The sequence below is a fragment of the Bombina bombina genome, chromosome 7 (genome assembly GCF_027579735.1).
Source record: "Bombina bombina isolate aBomBom1 chromosome 7, aBomBom1.pri, whole genome shotgun sequence".
Classification (NCBI taxonomy): Eukaryota; Metazoa; Chordata; class Amphibia; order Anura; family Bombinatoridae; genus Bombina; species Bombina bombina.
This window is the reverse complement of record NC_069505.1, coordinates 886,783-911,835: the sequence shown is the minus strand read 5'-3', so window position 1 is coordinate 911,835 and position 25,053 is coordinate 886,783. Positions and strand designations below refer to the sequence as shown.

The 25,053-nt window shown below is 41.6% G+C and overlaps 1 protein-coding gene across 2 annotated transcripts in view; it reads left to right on the top strand.

Moving 5' to 3' along the window:
• LGALS12 (galectin 12) overlaps positions 1-25,053 on the top strand; it is a 129,346-nt gene that overhangs the window by 88,081 nt on the left and 16,212 nt on the right. For both annotated transcript variants that reach the window (XM_053719938.1, XM_053719937.1), the window contains one exon: positions 17,665-17,827. In XM_053719938.1, the coding sequence (XP_053575913.1) occupies positions 17,665-17,827 (163 nt within the window). The remainder of the gene's footprint in view (positions 1-17,664; positions 17,828-25,053) is intronic.

Below are 25,053 nucleotides of genomic sequence, written 5' to 3'. Positions count from 1 at the left end.
TTCCAATAATAAATTTATAGATTCAATTCACAAGCTGAGCGTGTAATAACAAAATTCAGTGAGCTGTTAGATTCCTATATCCTTATCAAAAAAAGAAAGGGATATAAACAAACTGAGTGCAGAGATGGGAGAACTCGCAGCGTGTGCTTCAATTATGTGTTTATTGGATGTTTAGTATATTGGCTGCGACAATACAATGGTACATTCGAATGTGTGTTCAAAAATTATTATATAGAGCAGTGGCGTGAACAAACAAATCAACGGTGGTTATCCAAGCTAAATCTAAAGGTGTCAGTGTGATGTTGGTGTAGTGTATAAACCAAGTGTAGAAAAATGCTAGCTGTGTTCGCTGTCTAAAACCAGATGAAGGCAAATATAAATAGATATAAAAATCAAAAACGAAAACCAAATTAGGAAAACAAAAATGAAGTGCAAAAAGTTCTGAATTAAACAGTGATAAGATGTGCCTTTGAATTTTGAAGTCTTTAGCTCTTAGACTGGTTCGTAAAAATGTATAATTCGAAAACGATAAAAAAGTGAGGTTGGCTAAAGCCAGATAGTGAAAAAAGTACTTTGATGCCCCAACTTCAGTATTTATATGTCAGTAGCGGCTCCTATGTTCAGTGGATTTCAGTTGTTGATTCTGAATAATCCATCTGCCAAAGGAAGAAATATACAATAGTGTAGATTGCTTTCAAAGGGTATAAGAATAGAATTGTCCTTACCTAGTCAACGCGTTTTGGTCTCACAGTGACCTTTATCAAGACTCAGACAGTGAAGGTTCCTTAGGTGTTCAGTGATGTGGCATTGGAGAGGGATGTCGAAGATGAGTCTGGCTGAGGCGTTCTGAATACATTGAAGTCTCTTTTGGAGTTTGATGGTGGAGCCGGTGTAGAGTGCGTTGCCGTAGTCTTACCGGCTGCTGACAAGGGCGTGGGTGACTGTTTTCTTGGTTTTGGTAGGGATCCACTTGAAGATTTTTCATAGCAGGTGGAGAATATGGAAGCATGTTGAGGTGATGGCATTGATTTTTCGGTCCATGGAAAGCGAGGAGTCCAGGATGAAGCTTAGATTTCGTGCATGGTCGGTTGGGGTTGGAGGGTGATCGAGGGCTGTGGGCCACCAGGAGTCGTCCCATACAGATTTATTGGGTCCGAGGAGGAGGACTTTGGTTTTGTCTGTGTTTAGTTTGAGCCGCTTGTCCTTCATCCAGGCGGCGACCGCTGTCAGGCCTTCATGGACATTCTTTTTGCCGGTTGTGGAATCTCTGGTGAGTGAGAAGATTAACTGGGTGTCGTCGGCGATGATGTTGAGGTTGTGGCATCGGACAATGGCAGCAAGAGGGGCCATGTAGATGTTGAAGAGGGTGGGGTTCAGCGAAGAGCCTTGCGGTACACCGCAGTTGACTGGTGTGGGTTTGGAGGAGAAAGGCGGGAGTCTGACTTTCTGGGTCCTGCCCGTGAGGAAGGAGGTGATCCATTCCAGGGCTTTGCTGCAGATGCCGGCGTTGTGTAGGTGGGTGCGGAGGGTGTTGTGGTAGACAGTGTCGAAAGCTGCTGAGAGGTCTAGGAGGATGAGGGCGGCGGTTTCTCCTCGGTCGAGCATGACACGGATGTCGTCTGTGGCGGCGAGGAGGGTGGTCTTGGTGCTGTGGTTTCTTCTGAAACCGAATTGGGAGTGGTCCATGGTGTGGTTAGCCTCAATATGATCAATAAGTTGCAAGTTGATGGACTTGTCTATGACTTTGGCCGGGAAGGGGAGTAGAGAGATGGGGCGGTAGTTATACGGGTCCGTTCTGCGTGCTTCCAGATATCCAGGAAGGTGCCAGTTTTGATGGAGCAGTTGATGGTGCGGCGGAGTTCAGGGGCGATGGTGTTGCTTGCTTTGTTGAATAGGTGATGGGGGCATGGGTCCAAGGGTGCGCCGAAGTGGATGGATTTCATGATTCTGAGGGTGTCATCTGTGGTGACGGGGCTCCAGATAGTCCGTTTGTGGTGAGGGGGGGGCGAATTTGGGAGGTGTGTTATAGGGTGTAGGGGAGTGGGTGGTGGTTGAGCTATGAGGCGTGAAACTGTCATAGATGTCGAGGATCTTTCTGTGGAAGTGTGCAGCGAGGGTATTGCAGAGGTCCTGGGAGGGTGGAATGTTGGTGGTGTTGCTGTTTCTGATTCTGTCTTGGATGGCTGTTTTTTTGGCGGTTTTTATGAGGTGGTGGTGATTGCTTCCTTACAGGCAGCTTTTTCAAGAAGGGTCTTGCTGGATCTCCAGGTTCTTTCCAATCATCTGCAGTGGCGTTTGGAGTCCTGGAGGGCCAGGGTGAACCAGCTGGCCTTGTTGGTGGGTTTGCGGCCAGATAGTTTTTTGAGGGGGGCGAGGGTGTTGGAGCAGACTGTAATCCAGCGGTGGAGGTTGCAGGTGGAGGAGTTGGGGTCTGAGGAGGTAGGTGGGGAGGATCTGTTTAGGGTTTGGTGTAGTTGGTCTTGGGTGATGTTGTTCCAGTTTCTGCGTGGCGGGTGGTACTGTCAGAGGTGCGTGGTGGGTTTGTTGAAGGGGAAGTGTATGCAGTGGTGGTCAGTCCAGACGTGTTCGGTGATGTGATTGACTGAGATGTGGTTGCCTGAGGAGAAGATAGGGTCGAGGGTGTGACCGGCTGTGTGGGTTGGGCAGTTTGAGTTGCCTCAGTCTGATAGTTCCTAGGTTTTCCAGGAGGATGGAGGTGTTGTGATCATTGGGGTTGTCAAGATGGAAGTTGAGGTTACCGAAGAGAATGTAGTCCATGGGCATGGGGTGCAATGTGGTCGGTGATGGAGTCGCAGAAGGCGGGATGAGGTCCGGGAGGTCTGTAGACGAGGGTGCCACGGAGGGTGGTGTTGGGGTTGACCTGGATCTTGAAGTGTAGGTGTTCTAGGCCTGGTGAATGGTCGTTGTGACTTGGATGGTGTGTTTGTGGATGATGGCGATGCCTCCTCCAGGTTGGTTGCTGCGGTCTTTGTGGCAGATCTTGTAGCCATCGGGTAATGGCAATGTCTGGCGCTGATGCAGGGTTTAGCTAGGTCTCAGTGAGGAAGGCGACGCCAGGGGAGGTGGAGTCAAGCAGGTTCGAGATGTCGAGGGCGTGCTTGTGGATGGAGCGGGTGTTGAGGAGGATGCAGTTGAGGTAATTGTGGCTGTTTTTGGGTTAGTTTGTTGGGTTGTGGTCCGAAGGGAGGGGAAGTAGCAGTTCCGGCAGGTGAAAGGTCCGAAGGTGTTGAGTGGTGGCAGGCGGACGATTTACTGGTGTTGAGCGTGTGGAGGGTGCTGGCGTCGTAGTGGTGGCAGTTTCTGGAGCCAAGCTTCGTGGCATTGGGTGCGGTCGGGGCGCTGACAGGCTTGCCTTCGGCGCAGCTATCGCCATTAAATTCAACAGGAAGGTGGGCGGGCTGGTTAGCTGGGTAGGCGGTAGGTGCGAAATAATAACAGAGCAAACACAATACAGAAAGATACAGCACAAATACATAGGGATAAGGGAGAGAGAACTTCAGTTGTAAAACGATCAACTGCGTTGATTTTCCTAGGACTTACCCTGTTTTGAGCTCCTGTCCTATGATTGTTAAGGAGTCTGTCCCACATTGTATAAATCTTTCATGAGGTGCAAGTTTGGCGTAGATGAACTTTTGTGACTTTGCAAATCAGGCGTCTTTGTTGGTCTTATGTATATGTTTGAAGATATAGATTTGCTTGGTGAGCTGGCATCCTTGAGTCTTCTGCAGTTTAGAGATTAGACTCAATAATACAATATTTAATATTTTGTGTAATTTATTTTGGGTGTTTTGGGGGTGGAGCAAAGTGGGATGGGCTATGCAAACCATTAGTGGATATAGGTTGCTTCCTTGATTGCATTTTTGCAAACTGTTCCTGGATATTTTTTTCCAGATCTTGCCAACTATGGTAAATGGGCTTTTTATCTAATAATTTAGAAATGACTGAGGCTTGAGAGGCCAAATCACACGAGATACTGACATACAAAAATACATGATGTCTCTCATAATCTGGTGTGGATCTTTCTTGTGTTCAATATGAGGTTGACAGGATTCACTAATGCTCTGTCTCCCCAGCCTGCTCATTTTTCTATGCCCTTCTAAGCAGGGAATTCACTAAAGCTTAATGCCCACTGTGCATAGAATGGCATCTGGTGAAGCTTGAGAAACAAGTTTTTTTGTCCAGTGACCTGTAACTGAGCGGTCAGCCAGCTGCATGGGTAATGGTGGTGTCTGTGAAAGTAGCCCCATAGGAAAAGAAACTAAAATTCTAGGCAATCTTTGGCTTCTGGAAGCGCAAGTCCAGCCTTATGTGTTAGCATACCTACAATTATTTCCAGTCCCAGATGAATAAGGATGACCAGGAGGTGGAGTCAAGTTGACTTGGGGCACATTCTGGGCATTACATGGGAGTGGCAGGGGGAGATAAGGTGGTAGAGAAGATCAGGACTCTTATAATGTGCAAGAGACATGTGGAAATCTATGTTTAGGCAGTGAGAATTAAGCATGAAATTTGTAAGAAAATTAAACGCATTTAAATATTCACAATAAAAGGATTTTCTACTTAAAAATGTTATATCTACTATTTAAAAAAAAAACTGTATTAAGAAAAAGCTGTTTAAACAGAAACTAATCCAGCACTATCAATAGGATACTATAAGCATTTGTAGCTATCAGGCAAAGAGTGGTGAAACGCGTATGTCAGGCAAGTTTAATGGTTTGTTATAAACTTCCTTCATTGCGACTTTTTATAAAGATTAAGTAAAGATTTGAACTTTTATTATTGCTGTGTAGGTGGATGCTGATTTTTGTATGGATAACCAAGTAATATGCATTATTATTATTAAAAACCCATCAGCCAATAAGGCTTACCAGCAAGTGTACATTAGCAGGACGTACAGACAGCCAATAAACATTAGCAGGAAGTACCTACAGCCAATAAAACATTAGCAGGAAGTACCGACAGCCAATAAAACATTAGCAGGAAGTACCGACAGCCAATAAAACATTAGCAGGAAGTACCGACAGCCAATAAAACATTAGCAGGAAGTACCGACAGCCAATAAAACATTAGCAGGAAGTACCTACAGCCAATAAAACATTAGCAGGAAGTACCGACAGCCAATAAAACATTAGCAGGAAGTACCGACAGCCAATAAAACATTAGCAGGAAGTACCGACAGCCAATAAAACATTAGCAGGAAGTACCGACAGCCAATAAACATTAGCAGGAAGTACCGACAGCCAATAAACATTAGCAGGGAGTAGACAAATGATACTGCTGTATGTATTTGAATTTAAACCGTTTGTACTTCACATTTGTTATAATGTCCTTTCAAATAGATAACCTATTTTTTGAAGTTCAGCGTCCCTTTAAAAAAGCATAATGTTTATGTGTAGTCTAGCAACTTTACAATCTACTTTCATTATTTATTTTGCCCCATTCCTGTTATTTAAAGGGACAGTCAACACCAGCAATTTTGTTTTTTAAAAAGATAGATAATCCCTTTATTACCCATTCCCCAGTTTAGCATAACCGGCACAGTTATATTAATATACTTTTTACCCCTGTGATTACCTTGTATCTAAGCCTCTGCAGACTGCCCCCTTATCTCAGTTTTACCTCTGTGATTACCTTGTATCTAAGCCTCTGCAGACTGCTCCTTATCTCAGTTTTACCTCTGTGATTACCTTGTATCTAAGCCTCTACAGACTGCCCCCTTATCTCAGTTTTACCTCTGTGATTACCTTGTATCTAAGCCTCTGCAGACTGCCCCCTTATCTCAGTTTTACCTCTGTGATTACCCTGTATCTAAGCCTCTGCAGACTGCTCCTTATCTCAGTTTTACCTCTGTGATTACCTTGCATCTAAGCCTCTGCAGACTGCCCCCTTATCTCAGTTTTACCTCTGTGATTACCTTGTATCTAACCCTCTGCAGACTGACCCCTTATCTCAGTTTTACCTCTGTGATTGCCCTGTATCTAAGCCTCTGCAGACTGCCCCCTTATCTCAGTTTTACCTCTGTGATTGCCCTGTATCTAAGCCTTTGCAGACTGCCCCTTATCTCAGTTTTACCTCTGTGATTACCTTGTATCTAATCCTCTGCAGACTGCCTCCTTATCTCAGTTTTACCTCTGTTATTGCCCTGTATCTAAGCCTCTGCAGACTGCCCCTTATCTCAGTTTTACCTCTATGATTACCTTGTATCTAAGCCTCTGCAGACTGACCCCTTATCTCAGTTTTACCTCTGTGATTACCTTGTATCCAAACCTCTGCAGACTGCCCCCTTATCTCAGTTTTACCTCTGTGATTACCATGTATCTAAGCCTCTGCAGACTGCCTCCTTATCTCGGCTTTACCTCTGTGATTACCTTGTATCTAAGCCTCTGCAGACTACCCCTTATCTCAGTTTTACCTCTGTGATTACCTTGTATCTAAGCCTCTGCAAACTGCTCCTTATCTCAGTTATATTAATATACTTTTTACCTCTGTGATTACCTTGTATCTAAGCCTCTACAGACTGCTCCTTATCTCAGTTTTACCTCTGTGACTACCTTGTATCTAAGCCTCTGCAGACTGCCCCTTATCTCAGTTTTACCTCTGTGATTACCCTGTATCTAAGCCTCTGCAGACTGCTCCTTATCTCAGCTTTACCTCTGTGATTACCCTGTATCTAAGCCTCTGCAGACTGCTCCCTTATCTCAGTTTTACCTCTGTGATTACCTTGTGTCTAAGCCTCTGCAGACTGCCCCTTATCTCAGTTTTACCTCTGTGGTTACCTTGTATCTAAGCCTCTGCAGACTGCCCCTTATCTCAGTTTTACCTCTGTGATTACTTTGTATCTAAGCCTCTGCAGACTGCCCCCTTATCTCAGTTTTACCTCTGTGATTACCTTATATCTAAGCCTCTGCAGACTGCCCCTTATCTCAGTTTTACCTCTGTGATTACCCTGTATCTAAGCCTCTGCAGACTGCCCCCTTATCTCAGTTTTACCTCTGTGATTACCTTGTATATAAGCCTCAGCAGAGTGACCCCTTATCTCAGTTTTACCTCTGTGATTACCATGTATCTAAGCCTCTGCAGACTGCCCCCTTATCTCAGTTTTACCTCTGTGATTGCCCTGTATCTAAGCCTTTGCAGACTGCCCCTTATCTCAGTTTTACCTCTGTGATTACCTTGTATCTAACCCTCTGCAGACTGCCTCCTTATCTCAGTTTTACCTCTGTTATTGCCCTGTATCTAAGCCTCTGCAGACTGCCCCTTATCTCGGTTTTACCTCTATGATTACCTTATATCTAAGCCTCTGCAGACTGACCCCTTATCTCAGTTTTACCTCTGTGATTACCTTGTATCCAAACCTCTGCAGACTGCCCCCTTATCTCAGTTTTACCTCTGTGATTACCTTGTATCTAAGCCTCTGCAGACTACCCCTTATCTCAGTTTTACCTCTGTGATTACCTTGTATCTAAGCCTCTGCAAACTGCTCCTTATCTCAGTTATATTAATATACTTTTTACCTCTGTGATTACCTTGTATCTAAGCCTCTACAGACTGCTCCTTATCTCAGTTTTACCTCTGTGACTACCTTGTATCTAAGCCTCTGCAGACTGCCCCTTATCTCAGTTTTACCTCTGTGATTACCCTGTATCTAAGCCTCTGCAGACTGCTCCTTATCTCAGCTTTACCTCTGTGATTACCCTGTATCTAAGCCTCTGCAGACTGCTCCCTTATCTCAGTTTTACCTCTGTGATTACCTTGTGTCTAAGCCTCTGCAGACTGCCCCTTATCTCAGTTTTACCTCTGTGATTACCCTGTATCTAAGCCTCTGCAGACTGCTCCTTATCTCAGCTTTACCTCTGTGATTACCCTGTATCTAAGCCTCTGCAGACTGCTCCCTTATCTCAGTTTTACCTCTGTGATTACCTTGTGTCTAAGCCTCTGCAGACTGCCCCTTATCTCAGTTTTACCTCTGTGGTTACCTTGTATCTAAGCCTCTGCAGACTGCCCCTTATCTCAGTTTTACCTCTGTGATTACTTTGTATCTAAGCCTCTGCAGACTGCCCCCTTATCTCAGTTTTACCTCTGTGATTACCTTATATCTAAGCCTCTGCAGACTGCCCCTTATCTCAGTTTTACCTCTGTGATTACCCTGTATCTAAGCCTCTGCAGACTGCCCCCTTATCTCAGTTTTACCTCTGTGATTACCTTGTATATAAGCCTCAGCAGAGTGACCCCTTATCTCAGTTTTACCTCTGTGATTACCATGTATCTAAGCCTCTGCAGACTGCCCCCTTATCTCAGTTTTACCTCTGTGATTGCCCTGTATCTAAGCCTTTGCAGACTGCCCCTTATCTCAGTTTTACCTCTGTGATTACCTTGTATCTAACCCTCTGCAGACTGCCTCCTTATCTCAGTTTTACCTCTGTTATTGCCCTGTATCTAAGCCTCTGCAGACTGCCCCTTATCTCGGTTTTACCTCTATGATTACCTTATATCTAAGCCTCTGCAGACTGACCCCTTATCTCAGTTTTACCTCTGTGATTACCTTGTATCCAAACCTCTGCAGACTGCCCCCTTATCTCAGTTTTACCTCTGTGATTACCTTGTATCTAAGCCTCTGCAGACTACCCCTTATCTCAGTTTTACCTCTGTGATTACCTTGTATCTAAGCCTCTGCAAACTGCTCCTTATCTCAGTTATATTAATATACTTTTTACCTCTGTGATTACCTTGTATCTAAGCCTCTACAGACTGCTCCTTATCTCAGTTTTACCTCTGTGACTACCTTGTATCTAAGCCTCTGCAGACTGCCCCTTATCTCAGTTTTACCTCTGTGATTACCCTGTATCTAAGCCTCTGCAGACTGCTCCTTATCTCAGCTTTACCTCTGTGATTACCCTGTATCTAAGCCTCTGCAGACTGCTCCCTTATCTCAGTTTTACCTCTGTGATTACCTTGTGTCTAAGCCTCTGCAGACTGCCCCTTATCTCAGTTTTACCTCTGTGGTTACCTTGTATCTAAGCCTCTGCAGACTGCCCCTTATCTCAGTTTTACCTCTGTGATTACTTTGTATCTAAGCCTCTGCAGACTGCCCCCTTATCTCAGTTTTACCTCTGTGATTACCTTATATCTAAGCCTCTGCAGACTGCCCCTTATCTCAGTTTTACCTCTGTGATTACCCTGTATCTAAGCCTCTGCAGACTGCCCCCTTATCTCAGTTTTACCTCTGTGATTACCTTGTATATAAGCCTCAGCAGAGTGACCCCTTATCTCAGTTTTACCTCTGTGATTACCATGTATCTAAGCCTCTGCAGACTGCCCCCTTATCTCAGTTTTACCTCTGAGATTGCCCTGTATCTAAGCCTTTGCAGACTGCCCCTTATCTCAGTTTTACCTCTGTGATTACCTTGTATCTAACCCTCTGCAGACTGCCTCCTTATCTCAGTTTTACCTCTGTTATTGCCCTGTATCTAAGCCTCTGCAGACTGCCCCTTATCTCGGTTTTACCTCTATGATTACCTTATATCTAAGCCTCTGCAGACTGACCCCTTATCTCAGTTTTACCTCTGTGATTACCTTGTATCCAAACCTCTGCAGACTGCCCCCTTATCTCAGTTTTACCTCTGTGATTACCATGTATCTAAGCCTCTGCAGACTGCCCCCTTATCTCAGTTTTACCCCTGTGATTACCCTGTATCTAAGCCTCTGCAGACTGCCCCCTTATCTCAGTTTTACCCCTGTGATTACCTTGTATCTAAACCTCTGCAGACTTCCCCTTATCTCAGTTTTACCTCTGTGATTAACCTGTATCTAAGCCTCTGCAGACTGCCCTCTTATCTCAGTTTTACCTCTGTGATTACCCTGTATCTAAGCCTCTGCAGACTGCTCCCTTATCTCAGTTTTACCTCTGTGATTACCCTGTATCTAAGCCTCTGCAGACTGCTCCCTTATCTCAGTTTTACCTCTGTGATTACCTTGTATCTAAGCCTCTGCAGACTGCCCCCTTATCTCAGTTTTACCTCTGTGATTACCTTGTATCTAAGCCTCTGCAGACTGCCCCCTTATCTCAGTTTTACCTCTGTGATTACCTTGTATCTAAGCCTCTGCAGACTGCCCCCTTATCTCAGTTTTACCTCTGTGATTACATTGTATCTAAGCCTCTGCAGACTGTCCCCTTATCTCAGTTTTACCTCTGTGATTACCTTGTATCTAAGCCTCTGCAGACTGCCCCCTTATCTCAGTTTTACCCCTGTGATTACCCTGTATTTAAGTCTCTGCAGACTGCCCCCTTATCTCAGTTTTACCTCTGTGATTACCTTGTATCTAAGCCTCTGCAGACTGCCCCCTTATCTCAGTTTTACCTCTGTGATTAGCTTGTATCTAAGCCTCTGCAGACTGCCCCCTTATCTCAGTTTTACCTCTGTGATTACATTGTATCTAAGCCTCTGCAGACTGTCCCCTTATCTCAGTTTTACCTCTGTGATTACCTTGTATCTAAGCCTCTGCAGACTGCCCCCTTATCTCAGTTTTACCCCTGTGATTACCCTGTATTTAAGTCTCTGCAGACTGCCCCCTTATCTCAGTTTTACCTCTGTGATTACCTTGTATCTAAGCCTCTGCAGACTGCCCCCTTATCTCAGTTTTACCTCTGTGATTAGCTTGTATCTAAGCCTCTGCAGACTGCACCCATATCTCAGTTTTACCTCTGTGATTACCCTGTATCTAAGCCTCTGCAGACTGCTCCTTATCTCAGTTTTACCTCTGTGATTACCCTGTATCTAAGCCTCTGCAGACTACCCCTTATCTCAGTTTTACCTCTGTGATTACCCTGTATCTAAGCCTCTGCAGACTGCTCCTTATCTCAGTTTTACCTCTGTGATTACCCTGTATCTAAGCATCTGCAGACTGCCCCCTTATCTCCGTTTTACCTCTGTGATTACCCTGTATCTACGCCTCTGCAGACTGCCCCTTATCTCAGTTTTACCTCTGTGATTACCCTGTATCTAAGCCTCTGCAGACTGCCCCCTTATCTCAGTTTTACCTCTGTGATTACCTTGTATCTAAGCCTCAGCAGACTGACCCCTAATCTCAGTTTTACCTCTGTGATTACCTTGTATCTAAACCTCTGCAGACTGCCCCCTTATCTCAGTTTTACCTCTGTGATTACCTTGTATCTAAACCTCTGCAGACTGCCCCCTTATCTCAATTTTACCTCTGTGATTACCTTGTATCTACACCTCTGCAGATTGCCCCCTTATCTCAGTTTTACCTCTGTGATTACCTTGTATCTAAGCCTCTGCAGACTGACCCCTTGTCTCAGTTATATTAATATACTTTTTACCTCTGTGATTACATTGTATCTAAGCCTCTACAGACTGCTTCTTATCTCAGTTATATTAATATACTTTTTACCTCTGTGATTACCTTGTATCTAAGCCTTTACAGACTGCTCCTTATCTCAGTTATATTAATATACTTTTTACCTCTGTAATTACCCTGTATCTAAGCATCTGCAGACTGCCCCTTATCTCAGTTATATTAATATACTTTTTACCTCTGTGATTACCCTGTATTTCAGCCTCTGCAGACTGCCCCTTATCTCAGTTATATTAATATACTTTTTACCTCTGTGATTACCTTGTATCTAAGCCTCTACAGACTGCTTCTTATCTCAGTTATATTAATATAATTTTAACCTCTGTGATTACCCTGTAACTATCTATGTCTCTGCAGACTGCCCCTTATCTCAGTTATATTAATATACTTTTTACCTCTGTGATTACCTTGTATCTAAGCCTCTGCAGACTGACCCTTATCTCAGTTATATTAATATACTTTTTACCTCTGTGATTACCTTGTATCTAAGCCTCAGCAGACTGATCCTTATCTCAGTTATATTAATATACTTTTTACCTCTGTGATTACCTTGTATCTAAGCCTCTGCAAACTGCTCCTTATCTCAGTTATATTAATATACTTTTTACCTCTGTAATTACCTTGTATCTAAGCCTCTGCAGACTGCTCCCTTATCTCAGTTTTACCTCTGTGATTACCTTGTGTCTAAGCCTCTGCAGACTGCCCCTTATCTCAGTTTTACCTCTGTGGTTACCTTGTATCTAAGCCTCTGCAGACTGCCCCTTATCTCAGTTTTACCTCTGTGATTACTTTGTATCTAAGCCTCTGCAGACTGCCCCCTTATCTCAGTTTTACCTCTGTGATTACCTTATATCTAAGCCTCTGCAGACTGCCCCTTATCTCAGTTTTACCTCTGATTACCCTGTATCTAAGCCTCTGCAGACTGCCCCCTTATCTCAGTTTTACCTCTGTGATTACCTTGTATATAAGCCTCAGCAGAGTGACCCCTTATCTCAGTTTTACCTCTGTGATTACCTTGTATCTAAACCTCTGCAGACTGCCCCCTTATCTCAGTTTTACCTCTGTGATTACCTTGTATCTAAACCTCTGCAGACTGCCCCCTTATCTCAGTTTTACCTCTGTGATTACCTTGTATCTACGCCTCTGCAGATTGCCCCCTTATCTCAGTTTTACCTCTGTGATGTGTGTGTCTAAGACTCTGCAGACTGACCCCTTGTCTCAGTTATATTAATATACTTTTAACTCTGTGATTACATTGTATCTAAGCCTCTACAGACTGCTTCTTATCTCAGTTATATTAATATACTTTTTACCTCTGTAATTACCCTGTATCTAAGCCTCTACAGACTGCTCCTTATCTCAGTTATATTAATATACTTTTTACCTCTGTGATTACATTGTATCTAAGCCTTTACAGACTGCTCCTTATCTCAGTTATATTAATATACTTTTACCTCTGTAATTACCCTGTATCTAAGCATCTGCAGACTGCCCCTTATCTCAGTTATATTAATATACTTTTTACCTCTGTAATTACCCTGTATCTAAGCATCTGCAGACTGCCCCTTATCTCAGTTATATTAATATACTTTTTACCTCTGTGATTACCCTGTATTTAAGCCTCTGCAGACTGCTCCCTTATCTCAGTTATATTAATATACTTTTTATCTCTGTGATTACCTTGTATCTAAGCCTCTGCAGGCTGCTCCTTATCTCAGTTACATTAATATACTTTTTACCTCTGTGATTACCTTGTATCTAAGCCTCTGCAGACTGCTCCTTATCTCAGTTATATTAATATACTTTTTACCTCTGTGATTACCTTGTATCTAAGCCTCTGCAGACTGCTCCTTATCTCAGTTACATTAATATACTTTTTACCTCTGTGATTACCTTGTATCTAAGCCTCCACAGACTGCTTCTTATCTCAGTTATATTAATATACTTTGTACCTCTGTGATTACCCTGTATCTAAGCCTCTGCAGACTGCCCCCTTATCTCAGTTTTACCTCTGTGATTACCTTGTATCTAAGCCTCTGCAGACTGCCCCCTTATCTCAGTTTTACCTCTGTGATTACTTTGCATCGAAGCCTCTGCAGACTGCCCCCTTATCTCAGTTTTACCTCTGTGATTACCTTGTATCTAAGCCTCTGCAGACTGCCCCCTTATCTCAGTTTTACCTCTGTGATTACCTTGTATCTAAGCCTCTGCAGACTGCCCCCTTATCTCAGTTTTACCTCTGTGATTACCTTGTATCTAAGCCTCTGCAGACTGCCCCCTTATCTCAGTTTTACCTCTGTGATTACCTTGTATCTAAGCCTCTGCAGACTGCCCCCTTATCTCAGTTTTACCTCTGTGGTTACCTTGCATCGAAGCCTCTGCAGACTGCCCCCTTATCTCAGTTTTACCTCTTTGATTACCCTGTATCTAAGCCTCTGCAGACTGCTCCCTTATCTCAGTTTTACCTCTGTGATTACCTCTGTATCAAAGTCTCTGCAGACTGACCCCTTATCTCAGTTTTACCTCTGTGATTACCCTGTATCTAAGCCTCTGCAGACTGCCCGCTTATCTCAGTTTTACCTCTGTGATTACGCTGTATCTAAGCCTCTGCAGACTGCCCCCTTATCTCAGTCTTACCTCTGTGATTACCTTGTATCTAAGCCTCTGCAGACTGCCCCTTATCTCAGTTTTTCCTCTGTGATTACCCTGTATCTAAGCCTCTGCAGACTGCCCCCTTATCTCAGTTTTACCTCTGTGATTACCTTGTATCTAAGCCTCTGCAGACTGCCCCTTATCTCAGTTTTAACTCTGTGATTACCTCTGTATCTAAACCTCTGCAGACTGCCCCCTTATCTCAGTTTTACCTCTGTGATTACCTTGTATCTAAGCCTCGGCAGACAGCCCCCTTATCTCAGTTTTACCTCTGTGATTACCTTGTATCTAAGCCTCTGCAGACTGCCCCCTTATCTCAGTTTTACCTTGTATCTAAGCCTCTGCAGACTGCCCCCTTATCTCAGTTTTACCTTGTATCTAAGCCTCTGCAGACTGCCCCTTATCTCAGTTTTACCTCTGTGATTACCTTGTATCTAAGCCTCTGCAGACTGCCCCTTATCTCAGTTTTACCTCTATGATTACCCTGTATCTAAGCCTCTGCAGACTGCCCCTTATCTCAGTTTTACCTTGTATCTAAGCCTCTGCAGACTGCCCCTTATCTCAGTTTTACCTCTATGATTACCCTGTATCTAAGCCTCTGCAGACTGCCCCCTTATCTCAGTTTTACCTCTGTGATTACCTTGTATCTAAGTCTCTGCAGACTGCCTCCTTATCTCAGTTTTACCTCTGTGATTACCTTGTATCTAAGCCTCTGCAGACTGCCCCCTTAACTCAGTTTTACCTCTGTGATTACCCTGTATCTAAGCCTCTGCAGACTGCCCCTTATCTCAGTTTTACCTCTGTAATTACCTTGTATCTAACCCTCTGCAGACTGTCCCTTATCTCAGTTTTACCTCTGTGATTACCCTGTATGTAAGCCTCTGCAGACTGCCCCTTATCTCAGTTTTACCTCTGTGATTACCTTGTATCTAACCCTCTGCAGACTGTCCCTTATCTCAGTTTTACCTCTGTGATTACCCTGTATGTAAGCCTCTGCAGACTGCCCCTTATCTCAGTTTTACCTCTGTGATTACCTTTTATCTAAGCCTCTGCAGACTGCCCCTTATCTCAGTTTTACCTCTGTGATTACCCTGTATCTAAGCCTCTGCAGACTGCTCCCTTATCTCAGTTTTACCTCTGTGATTACCTTGTATCTAAGCCTCTGCAGACTGCCCCCTTATCTCAGTTTTACCTCTGTGATTACCCTGTATCTAAGCCTCTACAGACTGCCCCCTTATCTCAGTTTTACCTCTGTGATTACCTTGTATCTAAGCCTCTGCAGACTGCTCCTTATCTCAGTTTTACCTCTGTGATTACCCTGTATCTAAGCCTCTGCAGACTGCTCCCTTATCTCAGTTTTACCCCTGTGATTACCTTGTATCTAAGCCTCTGCAGACTGCTCCTTATCTCAGTTTTACCTCTGTGATTACCCTGTATCTAAGCCTCTGCAGACTGCTCCCTTATCTCAGTTTTACCTCTGTGATTACCTTGTATCTAAGCCTCTGCAGGCTGCCCCCTTATCTCAGTTTTACCTCTGTGATTACCCTGTATCTAAGCCTCTGCAGACTGCTCCCTTATCTCAGTTTTACCTCTGTGATTACCTTGTATCTAAGTCTCTGCAGACTGCCTCCTTATCTCAGTTTTACTTCTGTGATTACCCTGTATCTAACCCTCTGCAGACTGCCCCTTATCTCAGTTTTACCTCTGTGATTACCCTGTATGTAAGCCTCTGCAGACTGCCCCTTATCTCAGTTTTACCTCTGTGATTACCTTTTATCTAAGCCTCTGCAGACTGCCCCTTATCTCAGTTTTACCTATGTGATTAACTTGTATCTAAGCCTCTGCAGACTGCCCCCTTATCTCAGTTTTACCTCTGTGATTACCCTGTATCTAAGCCTCTGCAGACTGCCCCCTTATCTCAGTTTTACCTCTGTGATTACCCTGTATCTAAGCCTCTGCAGACTGCCCCCTTATCACAGTTTTACATCTGCGATTACCATGTATCTATGCCTCTGCAGACTGCCCCCTTATCTCAGTTTTACCTCTGTGATTACCCTGTATCTAAGCCTCTGCAGACTGCTCCCTTATCTCAGTTTTACCTCTGTGATTACCTTGTATCTAAGCCTCTGCAGACTGCCCCCTTATCTCAGTTTTACCTCTGTGATTACCCTGTATCTAAGCCTCTGCAGACTGCTCCCTTATCTCAGTTTTACCTCTGTGATTACCTTGTATCTAAGCCTCTGCAGACTGCCCCCTTATCTCAGTTTTACCTCTGTGATTACCCTGTATCTAAGCCTCTACAGACTGCCCCCTTATCTCAGTTTTACCCCTGTGAGTACCTTGTATCTAAGCCTCTGCAGACTGCCCCCTTATCTCAGTTTTACCTCTGTGATTACCTTGTATCTAAGCCTCTGCAGACTGCCCCTTATCTCAGTTTTACCTCTGTGATTACCTTTTATCTAAGCCTCTACAGACTGCCCCCTTATCTCAGTTTTACCTCTGTGAGTACCTTGTATCTAAGCCTCTGCAGACTGTCCCTTATCTCAGTGCTTTTGTCAGACTTGAATTTTAGCCAATCAGTGCTCACTCCTCTTTAAATTCATGTGCATGAGCACAATGTTATTTATATGACACATATGAACTAACACCCTCTAGTGGTGAAAAACTGTTAAAATGCATTCAGATTAGAGGCGGCATTCAAGGTCTAAGAGATTTTCTGGGATTAGCTTTCAACTAAGAATACTAAGAGAACAAAGCAAAATTGGTGTTAAAAGTAGATTGGAAAGTTGTTTAAAATGACATGCCGTATTTGAATCATGAAAGTTTTTTTATTTGGACTTGACTGTCCCTTTAAGTGTGAATATCTGTGTTTTTCACGTCTGAGACCTACTCCAGTTATAAGATTGTCTCCTCTAAATACATCAAGTCATGGCTAGAATGTGACAATAAAATAACATTGCAGCAAATACAAATGAGACTCCGTATGCTAATTTATTGCACGACTGCAGAAACCTCCTGCAACTACAAGGTGTTTACTATCAGTTTAAAGGGGCAATCTACTCAAGCAAGACAAGAAATGAGCTGTGCTCTGTCTGATTTCTGCTTTTGGCCCCTATTTAACAAGGGTCTGTCGGACCTGAGCCGACAGTGGGGATCACGTCCGACAGACCCCGCTGAATGCGGAGAGCAATACGCTCTCTGTATTCAGCATTGCACCAGCAGTTCTTGTGAGCTGCTGATGCAACGCCGCCCCCTGCAGATTCACGGCCAATAAGCAGGGGGATGTCAATCAACCCGATCGTACTCAATCGGGTTGATTTGCGGCGATGTCTGTCTGCCTGCTCAGAGCAGACCGCTGCTTCATAACTGACTCGCCAGAAACACGGGGCTTGATAAATAGACCTCTTGGTCTCTTGTTTGCATAGCCTTTCCATATCCAATACTGCAATGATGACATTTTCATTATAGGTAGCAGTTAGCAGCCATTTCACATAAGGAAATAAAGGTAAAAAGATCATTGGGAGCACATTAAAGGGGCTTTACGGGAACCTTGTGTATTTATTGTGCTGTAGTTGACCACCTGTTTGTGAACATAACGTAATTCTATTCTTTTTATAGCATTCACCTTCTGCTGAAATCTGGAGACTTCATCCCCTTCAAACTGACTGTCAACTTCCGAGACCAGTCCGTATGTTACAATCATTTAATGGGAGCGTCATGGGGACACACTCAAGCGATTCAGCCCCCTTTTTTCCCGTTTCACGCAGAGAGATTCTTTGAGGTAATACAATATGTCCTTAATCTACAAGCAAAGCTATTCAGAGTCTAATCCCCCAGAATTCTGTGCGGTGCTAGCTGTGGGGACATGAAACCCCCAAAAAATTATTTTGTGATTTGGACAGAGCAGCAATTTTCAATAACTTTCCAATGAAATGGATTGTCTAATTTGTTTTGTTCTCTTTGTATCCTTTGCTGAAAAGTGGAAGAATGCATGGGCGAATAATTCGGTTTGGCCGAATCTTTAAAAATTTTTGTTTTCCAAATATTCGTCTGCCGTGCTATTCTGTATTTGCTTTAAGCTAAAGGAGTACTGAATATTCGTCTGCCGTGCTATTCTGTATTTGCTTTAAGCTAAAGGAGTACTGAATATTTGTCTGCCGTGCTATTCAGTATTTGCTTTAAGCTAAAGGAGTACTGAATATTCGTCTGCCGTGCTATTCAGTATTTGCATTAAGCTAAAGGAGTACTGAATATTTGTCTGCCGTGTTATTTAGTATTTGCATTAAGCTAAAGGAGTACTGAATATTCGTCTGCCGTGTTATTTAGTATTTGCATTAAGCTAAAGGAGTACTGAATATTCGTCTGCTGTGCTATTCAGTATTTGCTTTAAACTAAAGGAGTACTGAATATTTGTCTGCCGTGTTATTTAGTATTTGCATTAAACTAAAGGAGTACTGAATATTTGTCTGCCGTGTTATTTAGTATTTGCTTTAAGCTAAAGGAGTACTGAATATTTGTCTGCCGTGCTATTCAGTATTTGCTTTAAGCTAAAGGAGTACTGAATATTCGTCTGCCGTGCTATTCAGTATTTGCATTAAGCTAAAGGAGTACTGAATATTCGTCTGCCGTGCTATTCAGTATTTGCATTAAACTAAAGGAGTACTGAATATTCGTCTGCCGTGCTATTCTGTATTTGCTTTAAACTAAAGGAGTACTGAATATTCGTCTGCCGTGCTATTCAGTATTTGCTTTAAGCTAAAGGAGTACTGAATATTCGTCTGCCGTGCTATTCTGTATTTGCTTTAAACTAAAGGAGTACTGAATATTCGTCTGCCGTGCTATTCTGTATTTGCTTTAAGCTAAAGGAGTACTGAATATTCGTCTGCCGTGTTATTTAGTATTTGCTTTAAGCTAAAGGAGTACTGAATATTCGTCTGCCGTGTTATTTAGTATTTGCATTAAGCTAAAGGACTACTGAATATTTGTCTGCCGTGTTATTTAGTATTTGCATTAAGCTAAAGGACTACTGAATATTTGTCTGCCGTGTTATTTAGTATTTGCATTAAGCTAAAGGACTACTGAATATTTGTCTGCCGTGTTATTTAGTATTTGCTTTAAGCTAAAGGAGTACTGAATATTTGTCTGCCGTGTTATTTAGTATTTGCTTTAAGCTAAAGGAGTACTGAATATTTGTCTGCCGTGTTATTTAGTATTTGCTTTAAACTAAAGGAGTACTGAATATTCGTCTGCCGTGCTATTCAGTATTTGCATTAAGCTAAAGGAGTACTGAATATTCGTCTGCCGTGCTATTCTGTATTTGCTTTAAGCTAAAGGAGTACTGAATATTCGTCTGCCGTGTTATTTAGTATTTGCTTTAAACTAAAGGAGTACTGAATATTTGTCTGCCGTGCTATTCCGTATTTGCATTAAGCTAAAGGAGTACTGAATATTCGTCTGCCGTGCTATTCTGTATTTGCTTTAAGCTAAAGGAGTACTGAATATTCGTCTGCCGTGTTATTTAGTATTTGCATTAAGCTAAAGGAGTACTGAATATTTGTCTGCCGTGTTATTTAGTATTTGCATTAAGCTAAAGGAGTACTGAATATTTGTCTGCCGTGTTATTTAGTATTTGCATTAAGCTAAAGGACTACTGAATATTTGTCTGCCGTGTTATTTAGTATTTGCATTAAACTAAAGGAGTACTGAATATTCGTCTGCTGTGCTATTCAGTATTTGCTTTAAGCTAAAGGAGTACTGAATATTCGTCTGCCGTGCTATTCTGTATTTGCTTTAAACTAAAGGAGTACTGAATATTCGTCTGCCGTGCTATTCAGTATTTGCTTTAAGCTAAAGGAGTACTGAATATTCGTCTGCCGTGCTATTCTGTATTTGCTTTAAACTAAAGGAGTACTGAATATTCGTCTGCCGTGCTATTCTGTATTTGCTTTAAGCTAAAGGAGTACTGAATATTCGTCTGCCGTGTTATTTAGTATTTGCTTTAAGCTAAAGGAGTACTGAATATTCGTCTGCCGTGTTATTTAGTATTTGCATTAAGCTAAAGGACTACTGAATATTTGTCTGCCGTGTTATTTAGTATTTGCATTAAGCTAAAGGACTACTGAATATTTGTCTGCCGTGTTATTTAGTATTTGCATTAAGCTAAAGGACTACTGAATATTTGTCTGCCGTGTTATTTAGTATTTGCTTTAAGCTAAAGGAGTACTGAATATTTGTCTGCCGTGTTATTTAGTATTTGCTTTAAACTAAAGGAGTACTGAATATTCGTCTGCCGTGCTATTCAGTATTTGCATTAAGCTAAAGGAGTACTGAATATTCGTCTGCCGTGCTATTCTGTATTTGCTTTAAGCTAAAGGAGTACTGAATATTCGTCTGCCGTGTTATTTAGTATTTGCTTTAAACTAAAGGAGTACTGAATATTTGTCTGCCGTGCTATTCCGTATTTGCATTAAGCTAAAGGAGTACTGAATATTCGTCTGCCGTGCTATTCTGTATTTGCTTTAAGCTAAAGGAGTACTGAATATTCGTCTGCCGTGTTATTTAGTATTTGCATTAAGCTAAAGGAGTACTGAATATTTGTCTGCCGTGTTATTTAGTATTTGCATTAAGCTAAAGGAGTACTGAATATTTGTCTGCCATGCTATTCCGTATTTGCTTTAAACTAAAGGAGTACTGAATATTTGTCTGCCGTGTTATTTAGTATTTGCTTTAAACTAAAGAACTACTGAATATTCGTCTGCCGTGCTATTCAGTATTTGCTTTAAGCTAAAGGAGTACTGAATATTCGTCTGCCGTGCTATTCAGTATTTGCTTTAAGCTAAAGGAGTACTGAATATTTGTCTGCCGTGCTATTCAGTATTTGCTTTAAGCTAAAGGAGTACTGAATATTTGTCTGCCGTGTTATTTAGTATTTGCTTTAAACTAAAGGAGTACTGAATATTCGTCTGCCGTGTTATTTAGTATTTGCATTAAACTAAAGGAGTACTGAATATTTGTCTGCCGTGTTATTTAGTATTTGCTTTAAACTAAAGGAGTACTGAATATTTGTCTGCCGTGTTATTTAGTATTTGCTTTAAGCTAAAGGAGTACTGAATATTTGTCTGCCGTGTTATTTAGTATTTGCTTTAAACTAAAGGAGTACTGAATATTCGTCTGCCGTGCTATTCAGTATTTGCATTAAGCTAAAGGAGTACTGAATATTCGTCTGCCGTGCTATTCTGTATTTGCTTTAAGCTAAAGGAGTACTGAATATTCGTCTGCCGTGTTATTTAGTATTTGCATTAAGCTAAAGGAGTACTGAATATTTGTCTGCTGTGCTATTCAGTATTTGCTTTAAGCTAAAGGAGTACTGAATATTCGTCTGCCGTGTTATTTAGTATTTGCATTAAGCTAAAGGAGTACTGAATATTTGTCTGCCGTGTTATTTAGTATTTGCTTTAAACTAAAGAACTACTGAATATTTGTCTGCCGTGTTATTTAGTATTTGCTTTAAACTAAAGGAGTACTGAATATTCGTCTGCCGTGCTATTCAGTATTTGCATTAAGCTAAAGGAGTACTGAATATTTGTCTGCCGTGTTATTTAGTATTTGCATTAAGCTAAAGGAGTACTGAATATTTGTCTGCCGTGCTATTCCGTATTTGCTTTAAACTAAAGGAGTACTGAATATTTGTCTGCCGTGCTATTCTGTATTTGCTTTAAGCTAAAGGAGTACTGAATATTTGTCTGCCGTGCTATTCAGTATTTGCTTTAAGCTAAAGGAGTACTGAATATTTGTCTGCCGTGTTATTTAGTATTTGCTTTAAACTAAAGAAGTACTGAATATTTGTCTGCCGTGCTATTCCGTATTTGCATTAAACTAAAGGAGTACTGAATATTCGTCTGCCGTGCTATTCAGTATTTGCTTTAAGCTAAAGGAGTACTGAATATTTGTCTGCCGTGCTATTCAGTATTTGCTTTAAGCTAAAGGAGTACTGAATATTTGTCTGCCGTGTTATTTAGTATTTGCTTTAAACTAAAGGAGTACTGAATATTTGTCTGCCGTGCTATTTAGTATTTGCATTAAGCTAAAGGAGTACTGAATATTCGTCTGCCGTGCTATTTAGTATTTGCATTAAGCTAAAGGAGTACTGAATATTCGTCTGCCGTGTTATTTAGTATTTGCTTTAAACTAAAGGAGTACTGAATATTCGTCTGCCGTGCTATTCAGTATTTGCTTTAAACTAAAGGAGTACTGAATATTCGTCTGCCGTGCTATTCAGTATTTGCTTTAAACTAAAGGAGTACTGAATATTCGTCTGCCGTGCTATTCTGTATTTGCATTAAGCTAAAGGAGTACTGAATATTCGTCTGCCGTGCTATTCTGTATTTGCTTTAAGCTAAAGGAGTACTGAATATTTGTCTGCCGTGCTATTCAGTATTTGCTTTAAACTAAAGGAGTACTGAATATTTGTCTGCCGTGTTATTTAGTATTTGCATTAAGCTAAAGGAGTACTGAATATTTGTCTGCCGTGCTATTCAGTATTTGCTTTAAACTAAAGGAGTACTGAATATTCGTCTGCCGTGCTATTCAGTATTTGCATTAAGCTAAAGGAGTACTGAATATTCGTCTGCCGTGCTATTCTGTATTTGCTTTAAACTAAAGGAGTACTGAATATTCGTCTGCTGTGTTATTCCGTATTTGCTTTAAGCTAAAGAAGTACTGAATATTTGTCTGCTGTGCTATTCCGTATTTGCTTTAAACTAAAGGAGTACTGAATATCCGTCTGCCGTGCTATTCTGTATTTGCTTTAAGCTAAAGGAGTACTGAATATTTGTCTGCCGTGTTATTTAGTATTTGCTTTAAACTAAAGGAGTACTGAATATTCGTCTGCCGTGTTATTTAGTATTTGCTTTAAACTAAAGGAGTACTGAATATTCGTCTGCCGTGTTATTTAGTATTTGCTTTAAACTAAAGGAGTACTGAATATTCGTCTGCCGTGCTATTCTGTATTTGCTTTAAACTAAAGGAGTACTGAATATTCGTCTGCCGTGCTATTCCGTATTTGCTTTAAACTAAAGGAGTACTGAATATTCGTCTGCCGTGCTATTCTGTATTTGCTTTAAGCTAAAGGAGTACTTTAAACCAATGTAAATGCTCCTTTGCTACAGGTGAAAAAGTATGGTAAAAAACAACTAAAGTTTCATTGAATAAGGAGGCTTAAAGGGACAGTATACACCAAAATATTTCTTGTTTAAAAATATAGATAATCCCTTTATTACCCATTCCCCAGTTTTGCATAACCAACAGAGTTATATTAATACACGTTTTACCTCTGATTACCTTGCAACTAAGCCTCTGCAGACTGCCCCTTATCTCAGTTTTACCTCTGTGATTACCTTGCAACTAAGCCTCTGCAGACTGCCCCTTATCTCAGTTTTACCTCTGTGATTACCTTGTATCTAAGCCTCTGCAGACTGCCCCCTTATCTCAGTTTTACCTCTGTGATTAGCTTGTATCTAAGCCTCTGCAGACTGCCCCCTTATCTCAGTTTTACCTCTGTGATTACCTTGTATCTAAGCCTCTGCAGACTGCCCCTTATATCAGTTTTACCTCTGTGATTACCCTGTATCTAAGCCTCTGCAGACTGACTCCTTATCTCAGTTTTATCTCTGTGATTACCTTGTATCTAAGCCTCTGCAGACTGCCCCTTATCTCAGTTTTACCTCTGTGATTACCTTGTATCTAAGCCTCTGCAAACTGCCCCCTTATTTCAGTTCTTTTGGCAGACTTGCATTTTAGCCAATCACTGCTGACTCATAAATAACTCCGCAGGAGTTAACACAATATGATCTATATGGCACACATGAACTAGTGCTGTCTTGTTAAAAGCTGTCAAATGCCCTGAGATAAGAGGCGGCTTTCAAGGGCTTATAAATTAGCAGATGAGCCTACCTAGGTTTAGCTTTCAACAAAAAATACCAAGAGAACAAAGCAAATTTGATGATAAAAGTAAATTGGATAGTTGTTTAAAATGACATGCCCTATCTGAATCGTGAGTTTAATTTTGACTAGACTGTCCCTTTAATAACCATGAATAGACTGATTATTGAATATGTAGCATACATTTGTAACCCCTGTATGAACAAAGTTTGATAATTGTGTTAATGGTATATAAGTTATTTATCCCACATAGTGATGAGTTTTTATCAGCAGGACTATTCACATTCCCAATTGCCGTAGATTTTATTCATAATATAATAAGATCCATTGCATTGCTTGTTTTGCCCTTTACTACATAGTCTAAGTACAAATAAAGCGTTAGGAATGGACATAATAATAATAAAATATTAATACCAAGAATCACCAGTAGGAGTACAGCACCTGTCTGTGTAAGTGTGCGCTGCGTTCAGGACCCTGCAACAATCCCCTAGCTCTTGGTCTTTTGATTGTTAAATATTAAGACATTATTAAGGTCTTTCAGGAAGTCTAACATTAGTAAGCCTGTTTCAGTAGCCAATCATTGTGTTCATTTTTACTTCTGGTAAAACAACTTTCACCATATTTAAATGTCGCCCTTTCATATGGGTGATAGAAATTGAAGTACTGCCCCTTTAATTTTGACAAATTATGAGACAGGTGTACAGAGAGCCATACCCCATTTTGTAGGATGGCTTTAGTTTGGGAGCTTTGTCCTGCCATCCCTTGTGCTACTTCTTTAAATGCAACGCCCCTGTATTGACTTAATTCTGTCTGCTTCAGCGTCTTGGTCCTATACCAGCTTAAAGCATTAGTAGATGTGAATGCAGGGCAAACATATGATATACTTCTATATACAGGCAGTCCCCGGGTTACATACAAGATAGGGACTTTAGGTTTGTTCTTAAGTTGAATTTGTATGTAAGTTGGAACAGGCACTTTATTTAACTGAAACTCTAGCCAAACATTTTTTTTTTGTTTTGGATAGCATAGGATAAAGTTTGTTTTGCTATCTGTGCCCCTGTTCATAAA